We start from the raw sequence: 19839 nt of genomic DNA on the forward strand, positions 1-19839 counted from the left end.
AGTTTGAGTGTACAGCGGGGTGGGGGGAGGGGCAGGGGATGGATCTCTGCAGGAACAATGAAGATCTCCATTTTTTTTTCTCTTTCCCGCATTTGCAGTGGGGAGGTGCAATCTGTCAGCCTATCAGCAGCGCACACACGGAGCGAAGTGCTTTTTTTCACACAAGCAAGGGCATGTGTGATTGGCAGTGTATGTCACATGTCCTTGCCCTATAAGACCAAGCCATTTTCCCCGTCGCCACCATTTTCTCACTGCTGCAGCTGCGTGTTAGACGGCACCGCTGTTGCTGTGTGCGCTATACCTTGTTAATTTCAAGCCAATTTTCGCACAAATATACAGATAGCTTGGGAGTAGGGAATAGTTGTGATTGCAGTCCTTTTAAGGACTAGGTTACAGCATTTCCTACGACTTTTATCAAGCAGGTCTGTGCTCTTAAATAGATAGATTGTGGGAGTAAAGACTAATTGTAATTGGAGTCCTTTTCAGGACTAGGTTACATCAGTTCCTATCAGTTTTTGCCAGGCAGGTCTGTGCCAGTGCTGTGCAAGTTTTTTTCACAGCATTTGGCTGAATCTAGCAAAGCTAATCCTTTTTGGCCTATTGCAGAGTGTGTTAGTCAGTGGAGTAGCCTATCTGTGTTGCAAGATATACCACCTGTGTATAGAATACCAATTTTTTTACTGCACCTAGTGAAGTAAAATCTTTTGGGCATAGCATCATTCTATTAGTCCATCTATACTGACCTCCATCAGGTTGCAAACTGAATATAATTTTTTTCTGCATCTAGCTCTGAAAAAATATTTGGGCTTCTAGCAGTGTGTGGGACTTGGTCTATTAGTCCATCTATACTGACCTCCATCAGGTTGCAAATTAAAAATAATTTTTTTCTTCATTTAGCTCTGAAAAAATATTTGGGCTTCTAGCAGTGTGTGTGACTTGTTCTATTAGTCCTTCTATACTGACCTCCAGCAGGTTGCAAATTGAATATAATTTTTTTCTGCATCTAGCTCTGAAAAAATATTTGGGCTTCTAGCGGTGTGTGGGACTTGGTCTATTAGTCCATCTATACTGACCTCCATCAGGTTGCAAATTAAAAATAATTTTTTTCTGCATCTAGCTCTGAAAAAATATTTGGGCTTCTAGCAGTGTGTGGGACTTGGTCTATTAGTCCATCTATACTGACCTCCATCAGGTTGCAAATTGAATAAAAAAAATTTCTGCATCTAGCTCTGAAAAAATATTTGGGCTTCTAGCGGTGTGTGGGACTTGGTCTATTAGTCCATCTATACTGACCTCCATCAGGTTGCAAATTAAAAATAATTTTTTTCTGCATCTAGCTCTGAAAAAATATTTGGGCTTCTAGCAGTGTGTGGGACTTGGTCTATTAGTCCATCTATACTGACCTCCATCAGGTTGCAAATTAAAAATAATTTTTTTCTTCATTTAGCTCTAAAAAAATATTTGGGCTTCCAGCAGTATGTGGGACTTGTTCTATTAGTCCTTCTATACTGACCTCCAGCAGGTTGCAAATTGAATATAATTTTTTCTGCATCTAGCTCTGAAAAAATATTTGGGCTTCTAGCGGTGTGTGGGACTTGGTCTATTAGTCCATCTATACTGACCTCCATCAGGTTGCAAATTAAAAATAATTTTTTTCTGCATCTAGCTCTGAAAAAATATTTGGGCTTCTAGCAGTGTGTGGGACTTGGTCTATTAGTCCATCTATACTGACCTCCATCAGGTTGCAAATTGAATAAAAAAAATTTCTGCATCTAGCTCTGAAAAAATATTTGGGCTTCTAGCGGTGTGTGGGACTTGGTCTATTAGTCCATCTATACTGACCTCCATCAGGTTGCAAATTAAAAATAATTTTTTTCTGCATCTAGCTCTGAAAAAATATTTGGGCTTCTAGCAGTGTGTGGGACTTGGTCTATTAGTCCATCTATACTGACCTCCATCAGGTTGCAAATTAAAAATAATTTTTTTCTTCATTTAGCTCTGAAAAAATATTTGGGCTTCCAGCAGTATGTGGGACTTGTTCTATTAGTCCTTCTATACTGACCTCCAGCAGGTTGCAAATTGAATATAATTTTTTCTGCATCTAGCTCTGAAAAAATATTTGGGCTTCTAGCGGTGTGTGGGACTTGGTCTATTAGTCCATCTATACTGACCTCCATCAGGTTGCAAATTAAAAATAATTTTTTTCTGCATCTAGCTCTGAAAAAATATTTGGGCTTCTAGCAGTGTGTGGGACTTGGTCTATTAGTCCATCTATACTGACCTCCATCAGGTTGCAAATTGAATAAAAAAATTTTCTGCATCTAGCTCTGAAAAAATATTTGGGCTTCTAGCGGTGTGTGGGACTTGGTCTATTAGTCCATCTATACTGACCTCCATCAGGTTGCAAATTAAAAATAATTTTTTTCTGCATCTAACCCAGCCAATAGTTTTGGCCTAATACCACAGTTTGGCCACTCAGCTCTGCTCGGTTACCATCCATTGTTTTTTTGTGCAAACAACTCCAGAGTTGTGAATTAGTTAACCACCAAAATGAGTGGAAAAAGGCCTGCTGCTGGTGGAAAGGGGAATAGGCGTGTTGGGAAGGGGAAAAAAGGTTGTGTCCGTGGGGTAGGTGCAGAAGAAAGACCATCTTCCAGCCAAACTAAAATGTCTACTTCTTTTAGCGGACAATGTGATAAGATCCCTTTCTTACGGCCACGCCAATCGCTACAAATTCCAGATGAGGCACAAAAACAGCAGGTGCTTCAACGGATATCAAGTGCTCCTTTAAGTGGGCTCTCCTCCACATCAACTTCAACATCACAAATACTCCAGTCCTCAAAGGTGTCACCCAAATCGCACTTGCTTCCTCACAGCTCCCAAATCTCCAGCTGCCCGTCTGAGTATGAGGTAGAACAGATGGTTGAGTCTGCAGAGCTGTTTACTCATACTATAGCCTGGGAATCAGAGGTCGACTCCAGCGCTTCTGTGAATCCAGACGAGGAAATGATCTGCACTGATGCCCAGAATCTTTATGAGTCGGATCCAGGACCAGACGCAGAAGGTTCTGACCATAATGTAGACCCTCATTCCCAAAATGTAACTCCTGTTGGTGGAGACAATGAGGAAGACGATGATAAGACTCAAATACCTGATTGGAGCGACAACTTTAGTTTTTTGTCAGGGCAGGAACAGGTTGGCTCTGAGGACGACGGGTGTGATAACGCACAGGGTGATGATGATGAGGTCGGAGATCCCACTTACTGTCAACCCACAGTCAGCCAAGAGATGAGGTCAGCAGAGGAGGTGGAGGAAGATGCTAGTGACGACGAGGTCAGGTTGCGCCTTCCTGGACAGAGACGTAGTACTGGAAGCACGTCAACAACTGCATCCTCAAACACAACTCTGCCTCTCACCACAAGTCGTGGTGGCTCTTCAGGTCGCATGGGTGCTAAGCCTTGCATAGCCTGGGCATTTTTTCAGATCGATAAAGATGACCCAACTCGTGTTATCTGTAACATTTGTCAGCAAAAGCTAAGTAGAGGCCAAAAAATACATAGTTTGAGTACTTCATGCATGAACCGGCACATGGACATGAAGCATAAGTTGCAGTGGGAAGCTCAGTGTGCTACAATGCGGCCTAGCCGGCCGGGCCAACCACCGTCTGCCATATCTTGTGCATCCGCGGCCTCTTCATCCTCTGTGACTGGGGGGACAGCAGTCACACCTGTTTTGGGGCGCAGACCTGCCACCTCTTTACCCGCAACAGCCAGCGTGATTGGCAGGTCATCATTTTCTTTGGAGGTGGTAACACCAGCTGGTCTTGAGCGCTGTCCGACATCGATAGCACCACCTTTGGATCAAGGCAACCTAACATGTCCGCCTGCATCTTCCTCACAGACCGGCAGTTTGCCGGGGACACCCTTATCAACCCCGTCTAAGCACAATAGCCAGCCCTCGGTCCCTCAGATGTGGACAAGTAAAAGACCATTTCCTCCTAGCCATGAGAAAGCTAAGAGGTTGAATTTCACCATCTGCAAGCTCTTGGCTACAGAAATGCTGCCTTTCCGCCTGGTGGACACAGAGGATTTTCGAGACCTTATGTCCGTCGCAGTGCCCCAGTACCAGATGCCCAGTCGGCACTACTTCTCAAAGAAAGGTGTGCCTGCGCTCCACCAGCATGTCGCACACAACATCACTGCTTCTTTGAGAAACTCTGTGTGTGACAGGGTGCATTTCACCACAGACACTTGGACGAGTAGGCATGGACAGGGGCGTTACATGTCGCTGACTGGGCACTGGGTAACTATGGTGACAGCAGGACAAGGGGCTGCTGTCCAAGTCTTGCCGTCCCCACGAGTTGTGCGTCAATCCTCTTTATGTCAAAGTTCCTCCACTGCTTCTGCCTCCTCAACCTCCTCTCGGTTTTCCACCTGCACCCAAAGCCTGTCTGGTCATGCCACAAGCTTTCTAACTGCGCAGAAGGGATCCTGCACACCTCCTTACTATGCTGGCAGTAGGGCTCAACGTCATCAGGCGGTTTTTACATTGAAATGTCTGGGAAATGTGAGTCACACAGCTGAGGAGTTGTGGTCAGCTCTGGAGAACCAATTTCATGAATGGTTGTCTCCACTGGACCTGAAACCAGGGAAGGCCGTGTGCGACAATGCTGCAAACCTGGGTGCGGCCCTTCGCCGGGGCAATGTCACACACGTGCCTTGTATGGCTCACGTGTTGAACCTGGTTGTCCAGCAATTTTTAGCCCACTATCCCAGACTAGATGGCCTTCTGCAGAGGGCACGGTCGCTGTGTGCTCACTTCCGCCGTTCGCATCCCGCAGCTCAGCGACTTACATCTCTACAGAAGTCGTTGGGCCTGCCACTTCACCGGCTAAAATGCGATGTGCCTACCCGGTGGAATTCAACTCTGCACATGTTGCAGCGACTGTGGCAGCACCGACAAGCCCTGGTGCAATACGTTCTGACGTATAGCCTGGGCCAACGAGATTCAGAGGTGGGGCAAATCACGCTGGAGGAGTGGTCTCAGATCAGGGACCTATGCACCCTTCTGCACAGTTTTGAAATGGTGACGAAGATGTTTAGTGCTGACGATGCCATTATCAGCATGACTATTCCGGTGATTTACATGCTGGAGCACATGTTAAACAGAATTCGGAGTCAGGTGGTGGCACAAGAGGAGGTGGAGGAAGTAGAGGAGGAGGAGTTGTATGCGGAAGGGCTAACATCTGCAAGGTCCAGACGGTCGGCAGCACCAAGGCGGCAGGCATGTGAGGGTGGGGGAGATGATTTTACCAGGGTGCATGGTAGCAGCCAAACTAGTGAGGAAGGTGCAGGAGCCCAGGAAGAAGTGGAGGACGAACTGATGGAAGACTCATCAGATGAGGGAGACCTTGATCACATTTCTGTTGTGCGAGGTTGGGGGGAGGGGACAGAGGAAGGAAGCATGATTGTTACCTCGCCACCAACACAACAGGGACTTGGTGCTCCTGGATGCGCAACACACATGAGTGCCTTCTTGCTGCACTACCTGCAACATGACCCTCGAATTGTGAGAATTAGAAATAATCCTGACTACTGGGTTGCCACACTGTTAGATCCCCGGTACAAAAGTAAATTTGCAGAAATTATTCCTGCCATAGAAAGGGATGCACGCATGCAGGAGTATCAGCAGAGACTGTTGCAGAATCTTACATGTGCTTTTCCACAAAATACCAGTGGTGCATGTAGTGAATCTCACAGTTCCAACTTGCCAACCGTGGGACCGTCAAGTGTTCAGCACTCAAACCGTAACAGAACCACAGTATCTGCTGGTAACATCAATTTTGCGGAATCATTTCACCACTTTTTTAGCCCATCCTTTGCAAGGCCACAGGAGACAAGAAGTCTGACACATAGTCAACGCCTAGAGACGATGGTACAGGAGTATCTCCAAGTAAACATTGAAGCCACGACTGTGTCACTGGACCCTTGCTCTTTTTGGGCTTCCAATCTGGATAAATGGCCGGAGCTAGCCACTTACGCCTTGGAGATCTTGTCATGCCCCGCAGCCAGCGTTCTGTCTGAACGTGTGTTCAGCGCTGCTGGTGGTGTGCTGACAGATAAGCGCACGCGGCTCTCCACTGATAATGTAGACAGACTCACGTTCATAAAGATGAACAAATCATGGATCCGAAACGACTTTTCTACCCCTGTGTCATCCTGGGGAGAGTAAAAGCTTGATGATTGGTTAAAATCACCCTACCAACCGTTTTAAGCTTTCAAATTACTAATCATGTTTATCTGTATCTTGACTGGAAAATAATTTGGGCTTTGTAGCAGTGTGCAGCACTGATCCTATTAGGCCATCTATAATAAGCTTCACCAGATTTAAAATTAAAAATAATTTTTAGCTGCATCTAGCCCGGAAAATAATTTTGGGGCTCCGAGATGCGCAAGACACATAAGTGCCTTCTTGCTGCACTACCTGCAGCATGACCCTCATATTGTCAGAATTCGAAGTAATCATGACTACTGGGTTGCCACACTCTTAGATCCCCCAAACTTTTCGATCAACCTTTTCATTTTAATAAAGACCAAAAAAATGGTCATTTTTGAAATTATAAGCATTAGCAGGTTGTTAGAAACTGAAATCAAACAGTTTTCAACTCAAAACTTTATTCTAGGTGATGTTACATTTTCACATAGGACCCCTTGTTCGAAAGGAGCTTCTGAACTCTCTCGTCCATTGAATTTGTCAGGTTTTGGATGGTTTCTGCTTCAATTGTTTTGCATGAGGACAGAATACCCTCCCAGAGCTGTTGCTTAGATGTGAACTGCCTCCCGCCATCATAGACACTCCTTTTAATGATGCTCCAAAGGTTCTGAATGGGGTAGAGGTCAGGGGAGCATGGGGGTCACACCATAAGTTTGTCCCCTTTTATGCCCATATCAGCCAGAGATGCAGATGTTTTATGTGCAGCATGAGATGGTGCATTATCATGCAGAAAAATGATCTTGCTGTGAAATACACGGTTCTTCTTCTTGAACCATGGCAGGAAGTGCTGTTTGAGAAAATCCACATACATTATGGAGTTCATCTTTAGCGCCTTCAGGGATCCTAAAGGGGCCGACAATCTCTCTCCCCATGATTCCAGCCCAAAACATTACTCCACCTCCTCCTTGTTGGCGCTGTAGCCGTGTTTGCGTGGGGTGCCCATCAACCAGCCATCCTCCACTCCATTCATCTGGACCATCGAGCGCTGCACGGCACTCATCCGTGAACAAAACAGTTTTGAAATCAGTCTTCATGTAATGTTTGGCCCACTGGAGCCATTTCTGCTTGTGTGAAGTGGATAGAGGAGGTCGACAGGATGGCGTATGCACAGCTGCAAACCTCTGAAGGACCCTGCATCTTGTTGTTCGGGGGACGTTGGAGGCACAAGCAGCTTCAAAAACTTGTCTGCTGCTATGACAAGGTTTTTTTGCCGCTGCTCTTTTAACCTGACGTAATTGCCTGTAGGAAAGAGTCCTCAATTTGCCCTTATCAGCACGCACACGTGTGTACTGTGAATCAGCTACATACTTCTTGATTGCTAAGACACTTCATCCTGATCATCGCACAATGTTGATTGTAGTCATGCCTTGACCTAAACACTCCACAATTTGTTGCTTCTCAGCAGCCGACACATCCTTTTTCTTTCCCATTTTGGCAGAAAATGTAGGCTGCTTAATAATGTGAGAGAGCCTTCTTAAGTAGTCTTGCCTTTCATTGGACACACCTGCCAAACTAATTAGCACAGGTGTCTGCAATTGCTTACAGTGATATAAAGAGCCCTGACACACATCACCATCAATGAGTTTAACTGACAAACAAACAAATTCTTCCCTTATCACTCCTAAACACTTTTTGCATAATAATTTGGAACGCGGTGTACATGTGCTTTTCCACAAAACACCAGTGGTTCACGTAGTGAATCTTACAGTTCTAACTTGCCAACCGTGGTCTGTATGGAATTGTTCAATAAAGGGCCCAAAATTAAGATAACATAGATGGGAGAGGTCAATATGAATAGGAATTCCTAAGTATTTGATACCCTGTGAGGGCCAGGCAAAGGGAAAGTTGGACTGGATGGAATCCTATATGGATTTAGGGAGGGAGACATCGAGGGCCTCAGACTTCGCTGCATTGATTTTAAAATTTTACCATGTAACAAAGTGATCTATTTCAGCCATAACAGCAGGGATGGATATATGTGATTGAGTGATATATACTAGGACATCATCAGCAAATAGAGAGCACTTGTACTCGGTGCCTCCCACCTCAATCCACCTAATATTGGGGTTATGGCGAATTGATGAGAGCAGGTGCTCCGTCACTAGGATGTATAAGAGAGGGGACAGAGGACATCCCTGCCTTGTCCCATTGGTGATTGTGAAAGGTGATGAAAATGTTCTGACGCACCCCCTGGGCCTTGGGACACCCGGAGCCGGACCCTTTTTGGTGGATGCTGGTGGTTGTAGTCTTCGTGGCGGCGATCCGGTTCCGTGGCTCAGGGCGGTCAAACCAGTGGCGGAACTATTTATGTGGTTTTGATGTTTAAATGTCCGACTACGCCACCCGTGGATTGCGGTCAGAGTGAACCGCCGCTACAGGGCAGACCGCTAAGGCTGGTGTTGTGGGTGCAGCAGAGCGTAGCATAACTCCCCACGGGAGGAGTATAGCCTCAGGGCAGTGTATGCGGAGGATGGGGGTAATGGTGCAGGGCAGCAGCAGTAACGACACGGAGTCAGTGATGCAGTTCAGGGCCTTTACTCACAGTTCTTATTATCCAGACCACGTCTGCAGGTAACGGCTGCCCACGTCGTACTGTGCTCACCAGGTGAGGGGCTCAGACAACTCCCAGATAAATTTGGAGCGCTTCACAGGACCCCCTTTGTGTGTCCTTTGTCTGGCCTTTCTTACCAACACTTCTGTCCGGCTGCCTCGGGCCTCCTCTTGGTAAACTTGGCGCCAGTTTCCCTGACCCTATGTGGTGCCTTCCTAGCGGGTGGAGCAAGGGGCTGCGCCACATAAAATGTCAGAGCCTCCGGTTTCTAGCTGAGGGTCGTTTCCTGCCTCCACTAGTTCGGGGACCGGTCTCCCCCTTTGGCCTGACCTCTCCACGCAGGTGGATTCGGGCGTGCGGTGGCGACTCGCCCGTCCGCACCCCTGGGATCCCTTCATTCCTCGTTCCTGGAGCCTTCTCCGCTCCTCTTCCTTCCTTCTCCCTCTTGCAGGCCTGGGCCTCTGTTACTAGGCCCGCCTCCGGAGCAGAGCTCATGCAGAGCCCCTGCTCCCTGCCACTTCTGCTCAGACTTCTCTGCACTGAACTAAGATGGTGCCCACCTTTTATACTCCCTTCTCAATGCACCCAGGAACTGCTTCCTCCCTGCTCCTGCACTGCAGGGTTCCCCTTCCTCAGTGTTCCCTCCCCCCACTCCAGCCAGGGACAGGGACTGTCGTGCCCATCTCAGGGGCATATTGGTCGCCCTGCCCCACGGCAATGTGGTGTAATGCATGCAGGTGTCGGGTCCTGATCCACACTCCATCCTTATCTGAGAGTGAGATATCACACCTCTGGGTGAGGTGCAATACGTCTGTAGCAACCGAGCCCTCGGTGCTACAGTTCCATTTATCTTCAGCCTAGGTGACGTATTGTGATACAGGGCCGTGATTTTGGCTATAAAAGGGTCCCCTAGACCCCTACCCCAAGCTTTTTAAGAGAATCATATATGGCGTGCCAGGAGACTCTATGGAATGCTTTCTCAGCATCCAACGAGAGTATCTACTTACAAATTTTTAACTGCATCTAGCCCAGGAAATACTTTGTGCCTAGTAGCAGTGTCTGCTAGTCAGCGGATTATCCCGGCTGTTAAGCAAGCTACACCACCTGTAGTTTGGACACTTAATTTTTTCAAAGGAAATGCTTCGGGACCACGGGATACTCAGTGAAGAGCATCAGGAGGCACCCCAAGGCATAGGGGCTGGGACTGGCACTAGGATGCCTTGTGGTGGACAGCCGAGCTCGATCCTTATAAAAGCTTTTTAACTGCAGCAGCTTTAGTGGACGCTACTGGAGCTGGAATTACGCGGCTGCTGGCATGAGACTTGCCCTCCAATAGATCCTTGTAAATGGATTTAAAGTGTATTCATTCAAATTAGAGGGACAATTTAAATTAAAAAGCTTAGAGCTGCCTCCACCACAGGGGGGCTCTCTCGACCCACCAGCGGACAGGCACCAGTATTGGGAGAGGGGGGCTGGCCGTCAGGGTTCACCGCGGCTCTGGCACAAACCCGGCGACACGGAGGTGGCATGGGCAGGAGCGGACTGGCCGTCTCGGCTTCTCACTTTTTGGATTTTAGAAGGGCATGACATGCCTATATCTGTGTCTCCCCCTCCTTTTACTCCTCCACCTCTTTTCTTTTCGCATGACTATATGTACTTGTCACTTTTCCATGTGTTAGTTGTGTCTTCTGAGCAGTTTGTCAGCTTTTGGACACCTTTGAAGGTGTTTTCTATGTGTTTCTATGTGTTTTTGTTTGCCTGCCATTGGTTTTAACGGTGTTCGAAGGTGTTCGACGAACAGTTCGACGAACAGTTCGGCGAACACACGGGTGTTCGACGAACCGAACCGAACTCGAACACTACGGGGGTGGCTCAACACTAGTCATAATTAAGGGTTTATAAGGGGCAGCTGGTTGGGGCATCCAGTCCTTTGGAAGTGCATTGAGCTGTAGGGTGCATTGCTGCAAAAGGGGAAAAAAAAAAACTCTTTAAATCTTCTTCCTTAGCGAGTGTGAACGGAGTGTAAGTGCAAGCGGAACTAAGTGTGTGACTTGTTGTTCAGTGACTTTGGATTCAGGGAGTTTGGAAGGGAGGCATTTGGACAGAATTGCTATCTGTATTTTAGTAATTCTTTACATTTCTTTTTACCTAACATTTCTGTCTAGTGCAATCCCCATTAGGTAATGAGCTCCATTATTGGCAATGCTATCCAGGTTACAGTACAGACCAAAAGTTTGGACACACCTTCTCATTTAAAGATTTTTCTGCATTTTCATGACTTTTAAAATTGTACATTCGCACTGAAGGCATCAAAACTATGAATTAACACATGTGGAATTATATACTTAACAAAAAAGTGTGAAACAACTGAAAATATGTCTTATATTCTAGTTTCTTCAAAGTAGCTACCTTTTGCTTTGATGACTGCTTTGCACACTCTTGGCATTCTCTTGATGAGCTTTAAGAGCTAGTCACCAGAAATGGTCTTCCAACAATCTTGAAGGAGTTCCCAGAGATGCTTAGCACTTGTTGGCTCTTTTGCCTTCACTCTGCGGTCCAGCTCACCCCAAACCATCTCGATTGGGTTCAGGTCTGGTAACTGCGGAGGCCAGGTCATCTGGCGTAGCACCCCATCACTCTCTTTCTTGGTCAAATAGCCCTTACACAGCCTGGAGGTGTGTTTGGGGTCATTGTCCTGTTGAAAAATAAATGATGGTCCAACTAAACGCAAACCGGATGGAATAGCATGCCGCTACAAGATGCTGTGGTAGCCATGCTGGGAACTCCTTCAAGATTGTTGGAAGACCATTTCTGGTGACTAGCTCTTAAAGCTCATCAGGAGAATGCCAAGAGTGTGCAAAGCAGTCATCAAAGCAAAAAGTGGCTACTTTGAAGAACCTAGAATATAAGACATAATTTCAGTTGTTTCACACTTTTTTGTTAAGTATATAATTCCAAATTTGTTAATTCATAGTTTTGATGCCTTTAGTGTGAATGTACAATTTTCATAGTCATGAAAATACAGAAAGATCTTTAAATGAGAAGGTGTGTCCAAACTTTTGGTCTGTACTGTACATCTTGCCACATGTATGCAATCCTTGAACAGCCGGTCGTGTGTGCATACTGCTGTGCAAGATGTGAGCACATTGTGCGTTTGGAAGCCCAGGTACTGGATCTAAATGAGCAGCTGGCAACACTGAGATCAATTGATAATGTGGAAAGGAGTCTGCTGCTCACTGAGCAGCTGCTCACTGGGGTAGATGTGGGGAAGGGTGGTAGTAGGGAGCAGCAGGACAGTGAGGAAGCTAGCTGGGTGACAGTTAGAAGGGGGGGTAGAGGGAAGAGTGCCAGGGAGGCTAGTCCTGATCTGGCACACCCCAATAAGTTTGCAAAGTTGGCAGATGAGGGGGTTGTCGGTACAGGGGTAGCACTGCTGCAGCAATTCATGTCCCTTGAAAGCCGGAGGAGTGTCAGCTCCAGTAAGGGGGGAAATAGGAGAGCAGGGCAGGCCAGGCAGGTGCTGGTAGTGGGGGACTCAATTATTAGGGAACAGATAGGGCAATCTGTCACAAAGACAGGGATCGTCGAACAGAGTGCTGCCTACCTGGCGCTCAAGTCCGGCACATCGCTGATCGGGTTGACAGATTGCTGGGAGGGGCTGGTGAGGACCCAGCAGTCATGGTGCACATTGGCACAAATGACAAAGTCAGAGGTAGGTGGAAGGTCCATAAAGATAATTTCAGGGAATTAGGCTGCAAGCTTAAAACAAGGACCTCCAAGGTGGTATTCTCGGAAATAGTACCTGTACTACGTGCCACGCCAGAGAGGCAATGGGAGATTAGGGAGATAAATAAGTGCCTCAAGAACTGGTGTAGGAAGGAGGGATTTGGGTTCCTGGAGAACTGGGCCGACTTCTCAGTTGGCTACAGACTCTACGTTAGGGACCAGCTGCACCTCAATGGGGAGGGTGCAGCTGTGCTGGGGGAGAAAATGGCTAGAAGGTTGGAGGAGTGTTTAAACTAGGGATTGGGGGGAGAGTATTCATTTTTGTAGGTGGGGAAGATAGTCCAGATAGTGACCTGGCACAAATAAAGAAATTGGGGGTGGGGTTAGAACAGTCAATAAAGTAAGAAGGAATAGAGGTACAGAGAGATACATAAAATGCATGTACACTAATGCCAGAAGCCTCACCAACAAAATGGAGGAATTTGAATTAATTTTGTTGGAAAATAATTATGACATGGTGGGGATATCTGAGACATGGCTGGACAAGAGCCATGACTGGGCAGTTAATTTACAGGGCTACAGTCTGTTCAGAAATGACTGTACAAACAAGCGAGGGGGGGGTGTTTATATGTAAAATCATCCTTAAAACCCATCTTGCGGGAGAATATATGTGAATCTAATGAAAATGTAGAGTCCCTGTGGGTGGAGATAAGGGGAGGGGAAAAAAATAATAAATTACTGATAGGGGTTTGTTATAAGTCTCCAAAAATAATGGAAGCAGCGGAGAATATCCTCGTAAAGCAAATAGAGGAAGCAGCGACTCAAGGAGAAGTCATTATTATGGGGGACTTCAACTACCCTGAAATACATTGGGGGACAGAAACCTGTAGTTCAAGCAAAGGTAATAGGTTTTTGACAACTATGAGAGAATTACCTTTCACAACTGGTTCAGGACCCAACAAGAAGGGGGGCACTGCTAGAGCTAATATTAACCAACAGGCCAGACCACATATCAAATATACGAGTTGGGGGCCACTTGGGTAATAGTGATCACAAAATAATAAGTTTTCATGTAACCTTTAATAAGATGTGTAGTAGAGGGGTTACCAGGACACTAAACTTCAGGAAGGCAAATTTCCAGCGGTTGAGAGGTGATCTTAGTGCAATAAACTGGGACGATATCCTGAGACATAAAGCTACACAAAGCAAATGGGAGACATTTATTAGCATCCTGAATAGGACCAGTGCACAATATATACCCTATGGGAATAAACATGCTAGAAATAGGAGGAAACCACTATGGCTAAATAGAGCTGTAAGGGGTACAATAAGTGACAAAAATAAAGCATTTAGAGAACTAAAGCAAGTGGGTAGTGATGAGGCATTAAATAAATATAGAAAATTAAATAAATTCTATAAAAACCAAATCAAGACAGCATGGTTATTAGAGGACTGGGGGGTCTTCAATTCCAAGGCAGGTTATTACACTTGGGGTTATTTATTGTGTAAAAAGGAAGGCTTAGGGGTGATCTTATTACTATGTACAAGTACATGAGGGGACAGTACAAAGCCCTTTCTACTGATCTTTTTACTCTGAGGCCAGAGACGGGGACAAGGGGGCATCTTCTACGTCTGGAGGAAAGAAGGTTTAATCATAATCACAGATGGGGATTCTTTACTGTAAGAGCAGTGAGACTATGGAACTCTCTGCCGCATGATCTTGTAATGAGTGATTCACTATTAAAATTTAAGAAGGGCATGGATGCCTTTCTTGAAAAGTATAATATTACAGGTTTTATATACTAGATTCCTTGATAGGGCGTTGATCCAGGGAACTAATCTGATTGTCGTATGGAGTCGGGAAGGAATTTTTTTCCCCAATGTGGAGCTTAGTGTTTGCCACGTGTTTTTTTTTGCCTTCCTCTGGATCAACATGTTAGGCTATGGGTTGAACTAGATGGACTTAGTTTTCCTTCAACCTTAAAAACTATGTTACTATGTTACATTGAATAAACAGTAATAGGTATATACATTGTGCTGAAACTTTGGAGAAGTTGCATTGTTAATATTTACCATTATTTCTGTACTTGACACAGCAATTCTTTGGAGAAGTATGTATGCAATTTGACCACGTGTCTACCCATTAGACATACTTAATTTCAGATGATGCTTATAATTTTACCTGTGCTTCAAGAAGATAGCCGGTGACATCCTTCATCTTGTCTCCGGTGCTCCTGGTCACCACAGCATGTCTGGGGATTCTTCCAAAGTTACAGATTTTATATTGGCTTAGTGGTCTTCTAGTATTGTCTGGACACAGCAGCTCAAAATTGTCTGAGTATTGCCCTGAAGAACAATGCAAGGAATTTATATGACAAGAAGATATACAGTATATTAAAACTGTAATGAAATCTGATGTATGGATAAATAAATGTACCAGTGTTTCATCATATCAGGGCTGTCATCTTTATAGAAGTTGGAGATGTTTAGTAAATGACATATGATGAATGAGAGTTTATAGCATAATACAATGTACAGTAAGTGGAAATAAGTATGTGTACTGATACTATTTAACAAAAAAAAAACAATATAAACTAATGTAATGTCTTAAGGGTTAGTCTCTCCAAAAAAACATTTAGCACTCATCCACAGAATATATGGAGTACAGCACTTAGCCAGATTTTTTGATCCCACAGTCATTAATGAGGACCTGCCAACTCTTCATAGATTTCTATTTTAGTAACTTTCCTACGTAATGCCAATTCTCATTTCTGATTCATCTTTTTTACAGCTCTACATTTTGCCATTCTGCTGTTATTCCTACTACTAATCGGTGAATCATTGACAACTAGGTGTTGGCAATTGGGGGTACGTCCCTAAATTGTCTGGTCACTGTCCAATCATTGGTGACAGTATTAAACTGTTTGATCACACCCTTTGGACAAGGAAGATGTTAACACCTGATTGTCAATATATTCATTATTTTTTAATAGATATAATAGAGTAAATAGCACAATGCAAAAGCTATCAGAAAATATGATTTTGAATTGTGGATTTATGTTGAATACATGCATTTACAAAAAAGATATGTCAGAAGTGATCACAGAACCACTTTAAAGGCAGTGGTAGTCCACTGCTCCATCTAAACTGCTCCTAAAAGGTGTCTTCAATGGTGGGGACCCCCAAACATCATACATTTATCATCTGTAGATTTTTTTGTATAGTCTTAGAATTAAGTTACCTGATAATACTGTGTCTTCCACAAAAGCAACATCTCCTTTATCATCTCTCAAACATCTGGTCAAAGAACAAAAAGCATCTAGCCATTATAGCCATTAGTCTACATCGTAGCATTACAAAGGTTCAATGAAAAATAAAAGTTTCCATAAAAAATGCATGAAATCATATCTGCTAGGGCCAGATTTTCCACAAGGCACAGTAGGTCAGTGCCGATAGGCGGATGCAGTAGAAGTGCATCTACTAAGGGAAGAATTTAAGTTAATTGAATATAAGAATTTAATTTAAAAGATTAAGATAATTGAATTTATACTAACGTGGTCATCAAACTTAAATAGTTCAAGTAAGGGCTCGCTCACACTGCCATATAACTAGGCCGAGTGCTATCTGATGTTTTATCGGAGAGCACTCGGCCCAATGTTATACTATGGGGCAGTGCTGATCTGCTTTTTTCTTTCAAAGATCTAAAAAAATTACAGCATCCTGCGTGTGGATCCGCTAATCAGATGATACACAACCACAAGTCTATGGGTGTGTGTAAAACATCGGACTGCACTAGGATTTACATGGACACAGACAATGAAGAAGATGGAGAAATTAAGTTCTCCATCTTCTCCGCACCTGTGATACAATCATGCGAGAGAATCGAAGCACAATGTACTGATCAGAGTTTGAGCCGAGTGTTATTAGCATAGTTGATCCGATTCTCTCTCAAGAGAGAATCAATGCTTGCGTGACCCCGGCTTAAGCATAAAAAACTTTGTAATATATGAAGTAATATATGAGAGAAATGTTTCTTTCTCCACTTATTAGCTACTTCTTATTCTCCCCCTGAACTCATCATGAAAAACAGCTAAAATGCTTAAGACAAGACTGACTGCCAGCTCACTGAGGGATCATGTTATATATGCACTAATTTATGTTCACTGTTGATTGGCACATCAAGTGCATTTTAACATTGTCATTGCCTGTAAGCCTAGCTATGGTGAAGGATCAGGATTTGGTTTGAACTTTGCAAGAAACCTTTCTATGGTTTTTTAGTTGCCTCAATAAATATCTGGTTTTATTAAGATCACTGGATTTTTCAGTTTTGATAGCTGTTGTGTATTTGCAAGTGATCCGGGCCATGCAACCTTTTGACTATGTAGCTGGAGCTCTACACTTTAGCTGGTCTCTGGGGTGTTGCCTAACTAGTTATTTTGCATCTGCATTATCTTTTATGATTGTAATTGACTGAATGGGGAAGTGTGAAGTATTTTCACACTGAAAACAGAGCAGTAATTAACATGATCCTTTTTTTTTTTACCATGCAAAAATAATAAATAAAAAAAATAATACCATGTAAAAAATGATAAATACTCAATAATAATCTTCTAATTGATTTCAATAGGAAAAGTGCACATGGATTTTAGTGCTGAAACTGCATCAAAATCCTCTTAAAACTCTGTCTGAATATACCCTACTGCTACGTTCCCACAGAATGTATTTACTGTGTACATTCAGAAACTGATCTCCCACAGTGATATGGATATCATTGCAAAGAAAGTGCAGGGAAGCTGAAAATTTCACATTTTGCACTGCACATGGAGAATTTTGCACCTGTATCTGTTATGTTCTGCTACTAAAGCTAAGGAAAGAGAGGAGATCTGTCCCTACTATGAGACTCAGCTGAATCCCTACGATGTAACAGGGAACCTGATCCTGCGATCAGACCTGCTAAAGTCCTAATCTAGTCTGTACGAAGACCTATAGATGTGGGGAGGGAATCCCTACAAGTACTAAGGACTGGGAGGAATATGGGACACCTCCTAACAGAAATAGTAGCAGACAGACGAACAAACAAAATAGATAGAACATAGAGGTCCGTAGACCAAGAAAACTAACAGAGTTAGATACAGAGCACAGGCTAGCTAGAAAGTAGATATACAATGAAGTCCAGCAAAGCCAGAAGGGCGGAGCAGGACTAAATAGGCCAACAAGGTCATGTGACCAGCAAAGGAAAAAAAACCTAACAGCAAGGTTCTAACAGTACCCCCCCTTCTAAGAGGATCCTCCGGATCCCCTAGGACCAGGCTTATCAGGAAATCTCCTGTGAAACGTTCTGATAAGTCTGGACGCGGAAACATCATCTGACCTCACCCAAGAGTTATCCTCGGGTCCGAAACCTTTCCAGGCCACAAGATACTGCAAACTACCTCTATACCGTCTAGAGTCAAGGATGCGAGAAATTTCATATTCCCCGTCCTCCACCACCGGAGGAACAGAGGCAGAGGCGTCACCATCCGACACAACAGCTTTTTTTAACAGAGAGACATGAAAGACCGGATTAATTCTCCAGGAGGTAGGAACCTCCAACCTAACAGCAGATTGGTTGACAACCTGAAGTACCTTAAAGGGCCCTACAAACTTGGGACCCAATTTCTTAGAAGGAATCATCAACCGCAGATTCCTAGAGGACAACCAAACCATGTCACCAACAGCGAACAAAACCTCCTGTCGTTTCCTATCAAAGTAGTCTTTAGATTTTCTGTTGGCCTCCTGAAGATTACCACGCACATCCGTCCAAACTCTTTCCAAATCACCGGAAAAATTCTCCTCCTCAGGCACGGCAGATCCCAACTTGGAGAACGACCCAAACGACGGATGTCTCCCAGAACAACAAAAAAAAGGCGAACAACCAGCAGAAGAAGATGTATGATTGTTCAGAGCAAATTCGGCAAGTGGCAGAAACTCAGACCACCCCTCTTGATTGTCTGCCACAAAACAACGCAAGAACTGCTCAACATCCTGGTTTTTCCTTTCTGTCTGGCCATTAGATTCAGGATGATATCCGGACGAAAACGACAAATGAATTCCCAACCTGTCACAAAAGGCACGCCAAAAACGAGCCACGAACTGAGGACCCCTATCAGAAACAATGTCAGTAGGAACGCCATGAAGTCTGACAATTTCCTTGACAAAGGCCTTAGCGAGAGTTTTAGCGCAGGGCAGTTTGACGAAGGGAACCAAGTGACACATCTTGCTAAAGCGGTCCACGACCACCCAGATGACAGTAAAACCCTCAGAGGGGGGAAGGTCAGTTATAAAGTCCATAGCCAAATGTGTCCAAGGAGCACTGGGGACCTCCAAAGGACAAAGCAACCCCGCAGCAGGAGTATGTGAGGACTTAGATCTAGCACATATAGTACATTGGCGCACCCACTTAATGACTTCCTTCTGCCATCCAGGCCACCAAAAACTGCGACCCACCAGTCTCTTGGTCTCAGAGATTCCGGGATGACCTGCCAACCGAGATTCGTGACACTCAACAAACAAATCTCTCCTAAAGGTCTCAGGCACAAACAACCTCCCATGAGGAGTGTTAGATGGGGCATTCTCCTGAGCTTTAAGAATCTCATCTTCCAAAACGGAGTCTAAAGCAGCTATCACAACACCTTCTTGTAAAATGTTTTCCTCTTTCTCAGCACCGACTATGGGAGAAAAACTGCGAGACAAGGCATCCGCCTTAACATTCTTAGTACCAGGGATGTAAGTAACGGAGAAATTAAACCGCGAGAAAAACAGTGCCCACCTAGCCTGACGGGCATTCAGGCGCTTGGCAGCATCAAGATATATCAGATTTTTATGATCCGTAAGAACCTGAACGGGAAATTCCGCACCTTCCAAGAAGTGGCGCCAGTGTTCAAATGCGAGTTTAATAGCCAATAATTCCCGATTACCAATATCGTAATTCAATTCAGTCTCCGAAAATTTTTTTGAAAAAAAGGCACAGGGATGTAATCCATCCCCGTTATCCTGAGACAATACTGCGCCAACCCCCACAGAGGAAGCATCAACCTCAACCAAAAACGGCCTAGTAACATCAGGCTGCATAAGGATGGGAGCAGAGGTGAACCTCTCCTTGAGATACACAAAAGCTTCAATGGCCTCAGAAGACCACTGAACCGCATCAGCACCTTTCCTGGTGAGATCAGTCAGAGGTTTGACAATACTAGAAAAATTTTTTATGAACTTTCTATAGTAATTGGCGAAACCCAAAAACCTCTGTATCG

General features: G+C 44.6%; 1 protein-coding gene across 2 annotated transcripts in view; it reads right to left on the minus strand.

Moving 5' to 3' along the window:
- Nucleotides 1-19839, minus strand: part of LOC141258986 (saxiphilin-like) — a 337568-nt gene that overhangs the window by 282148 nt on the left and 35581 nt on the right. The window contains exons 9-10 of one of the 2 annotated variants that reach the window (XM_073674335.1): nucleotides 15792-15847; nucleotides 14733-14896 (exon numbers count right to left, since the gene is read on the minus strand). The exons of the other annotated variant lie outside the window; for it this stretch is intronic. Coding sequence (XP_073530436.1) covers nucleotides 14733-14896; nucleotides 15792-15847 — 220 coding nt within the window. The remainder of the gene's footprint in view (nucleotides 1-14732; nucleotides 14897-15791; nucleotides 15848-19839) is intronic. 2 annotated transcript variants of the gene reach the window in all.

The sequence above is a fragment of the Phyllobates terribilis genome, unplaced genomic scaffold, assembly GCF_046119375.1.
Source record: "Phyllobates terribilis strain yellow unplaced genomic scaffold, ASM4611937v1 Scaffold_3__8_contigs__length_932513732, whole genome shotgun sequence".
Classification (NCBI taxonomy): Eukaryota; Metazoa; Chordata; class Amphibia; order Anura; family Dendrobatidae; genus Phyllobates; species Phyllobates terribilis.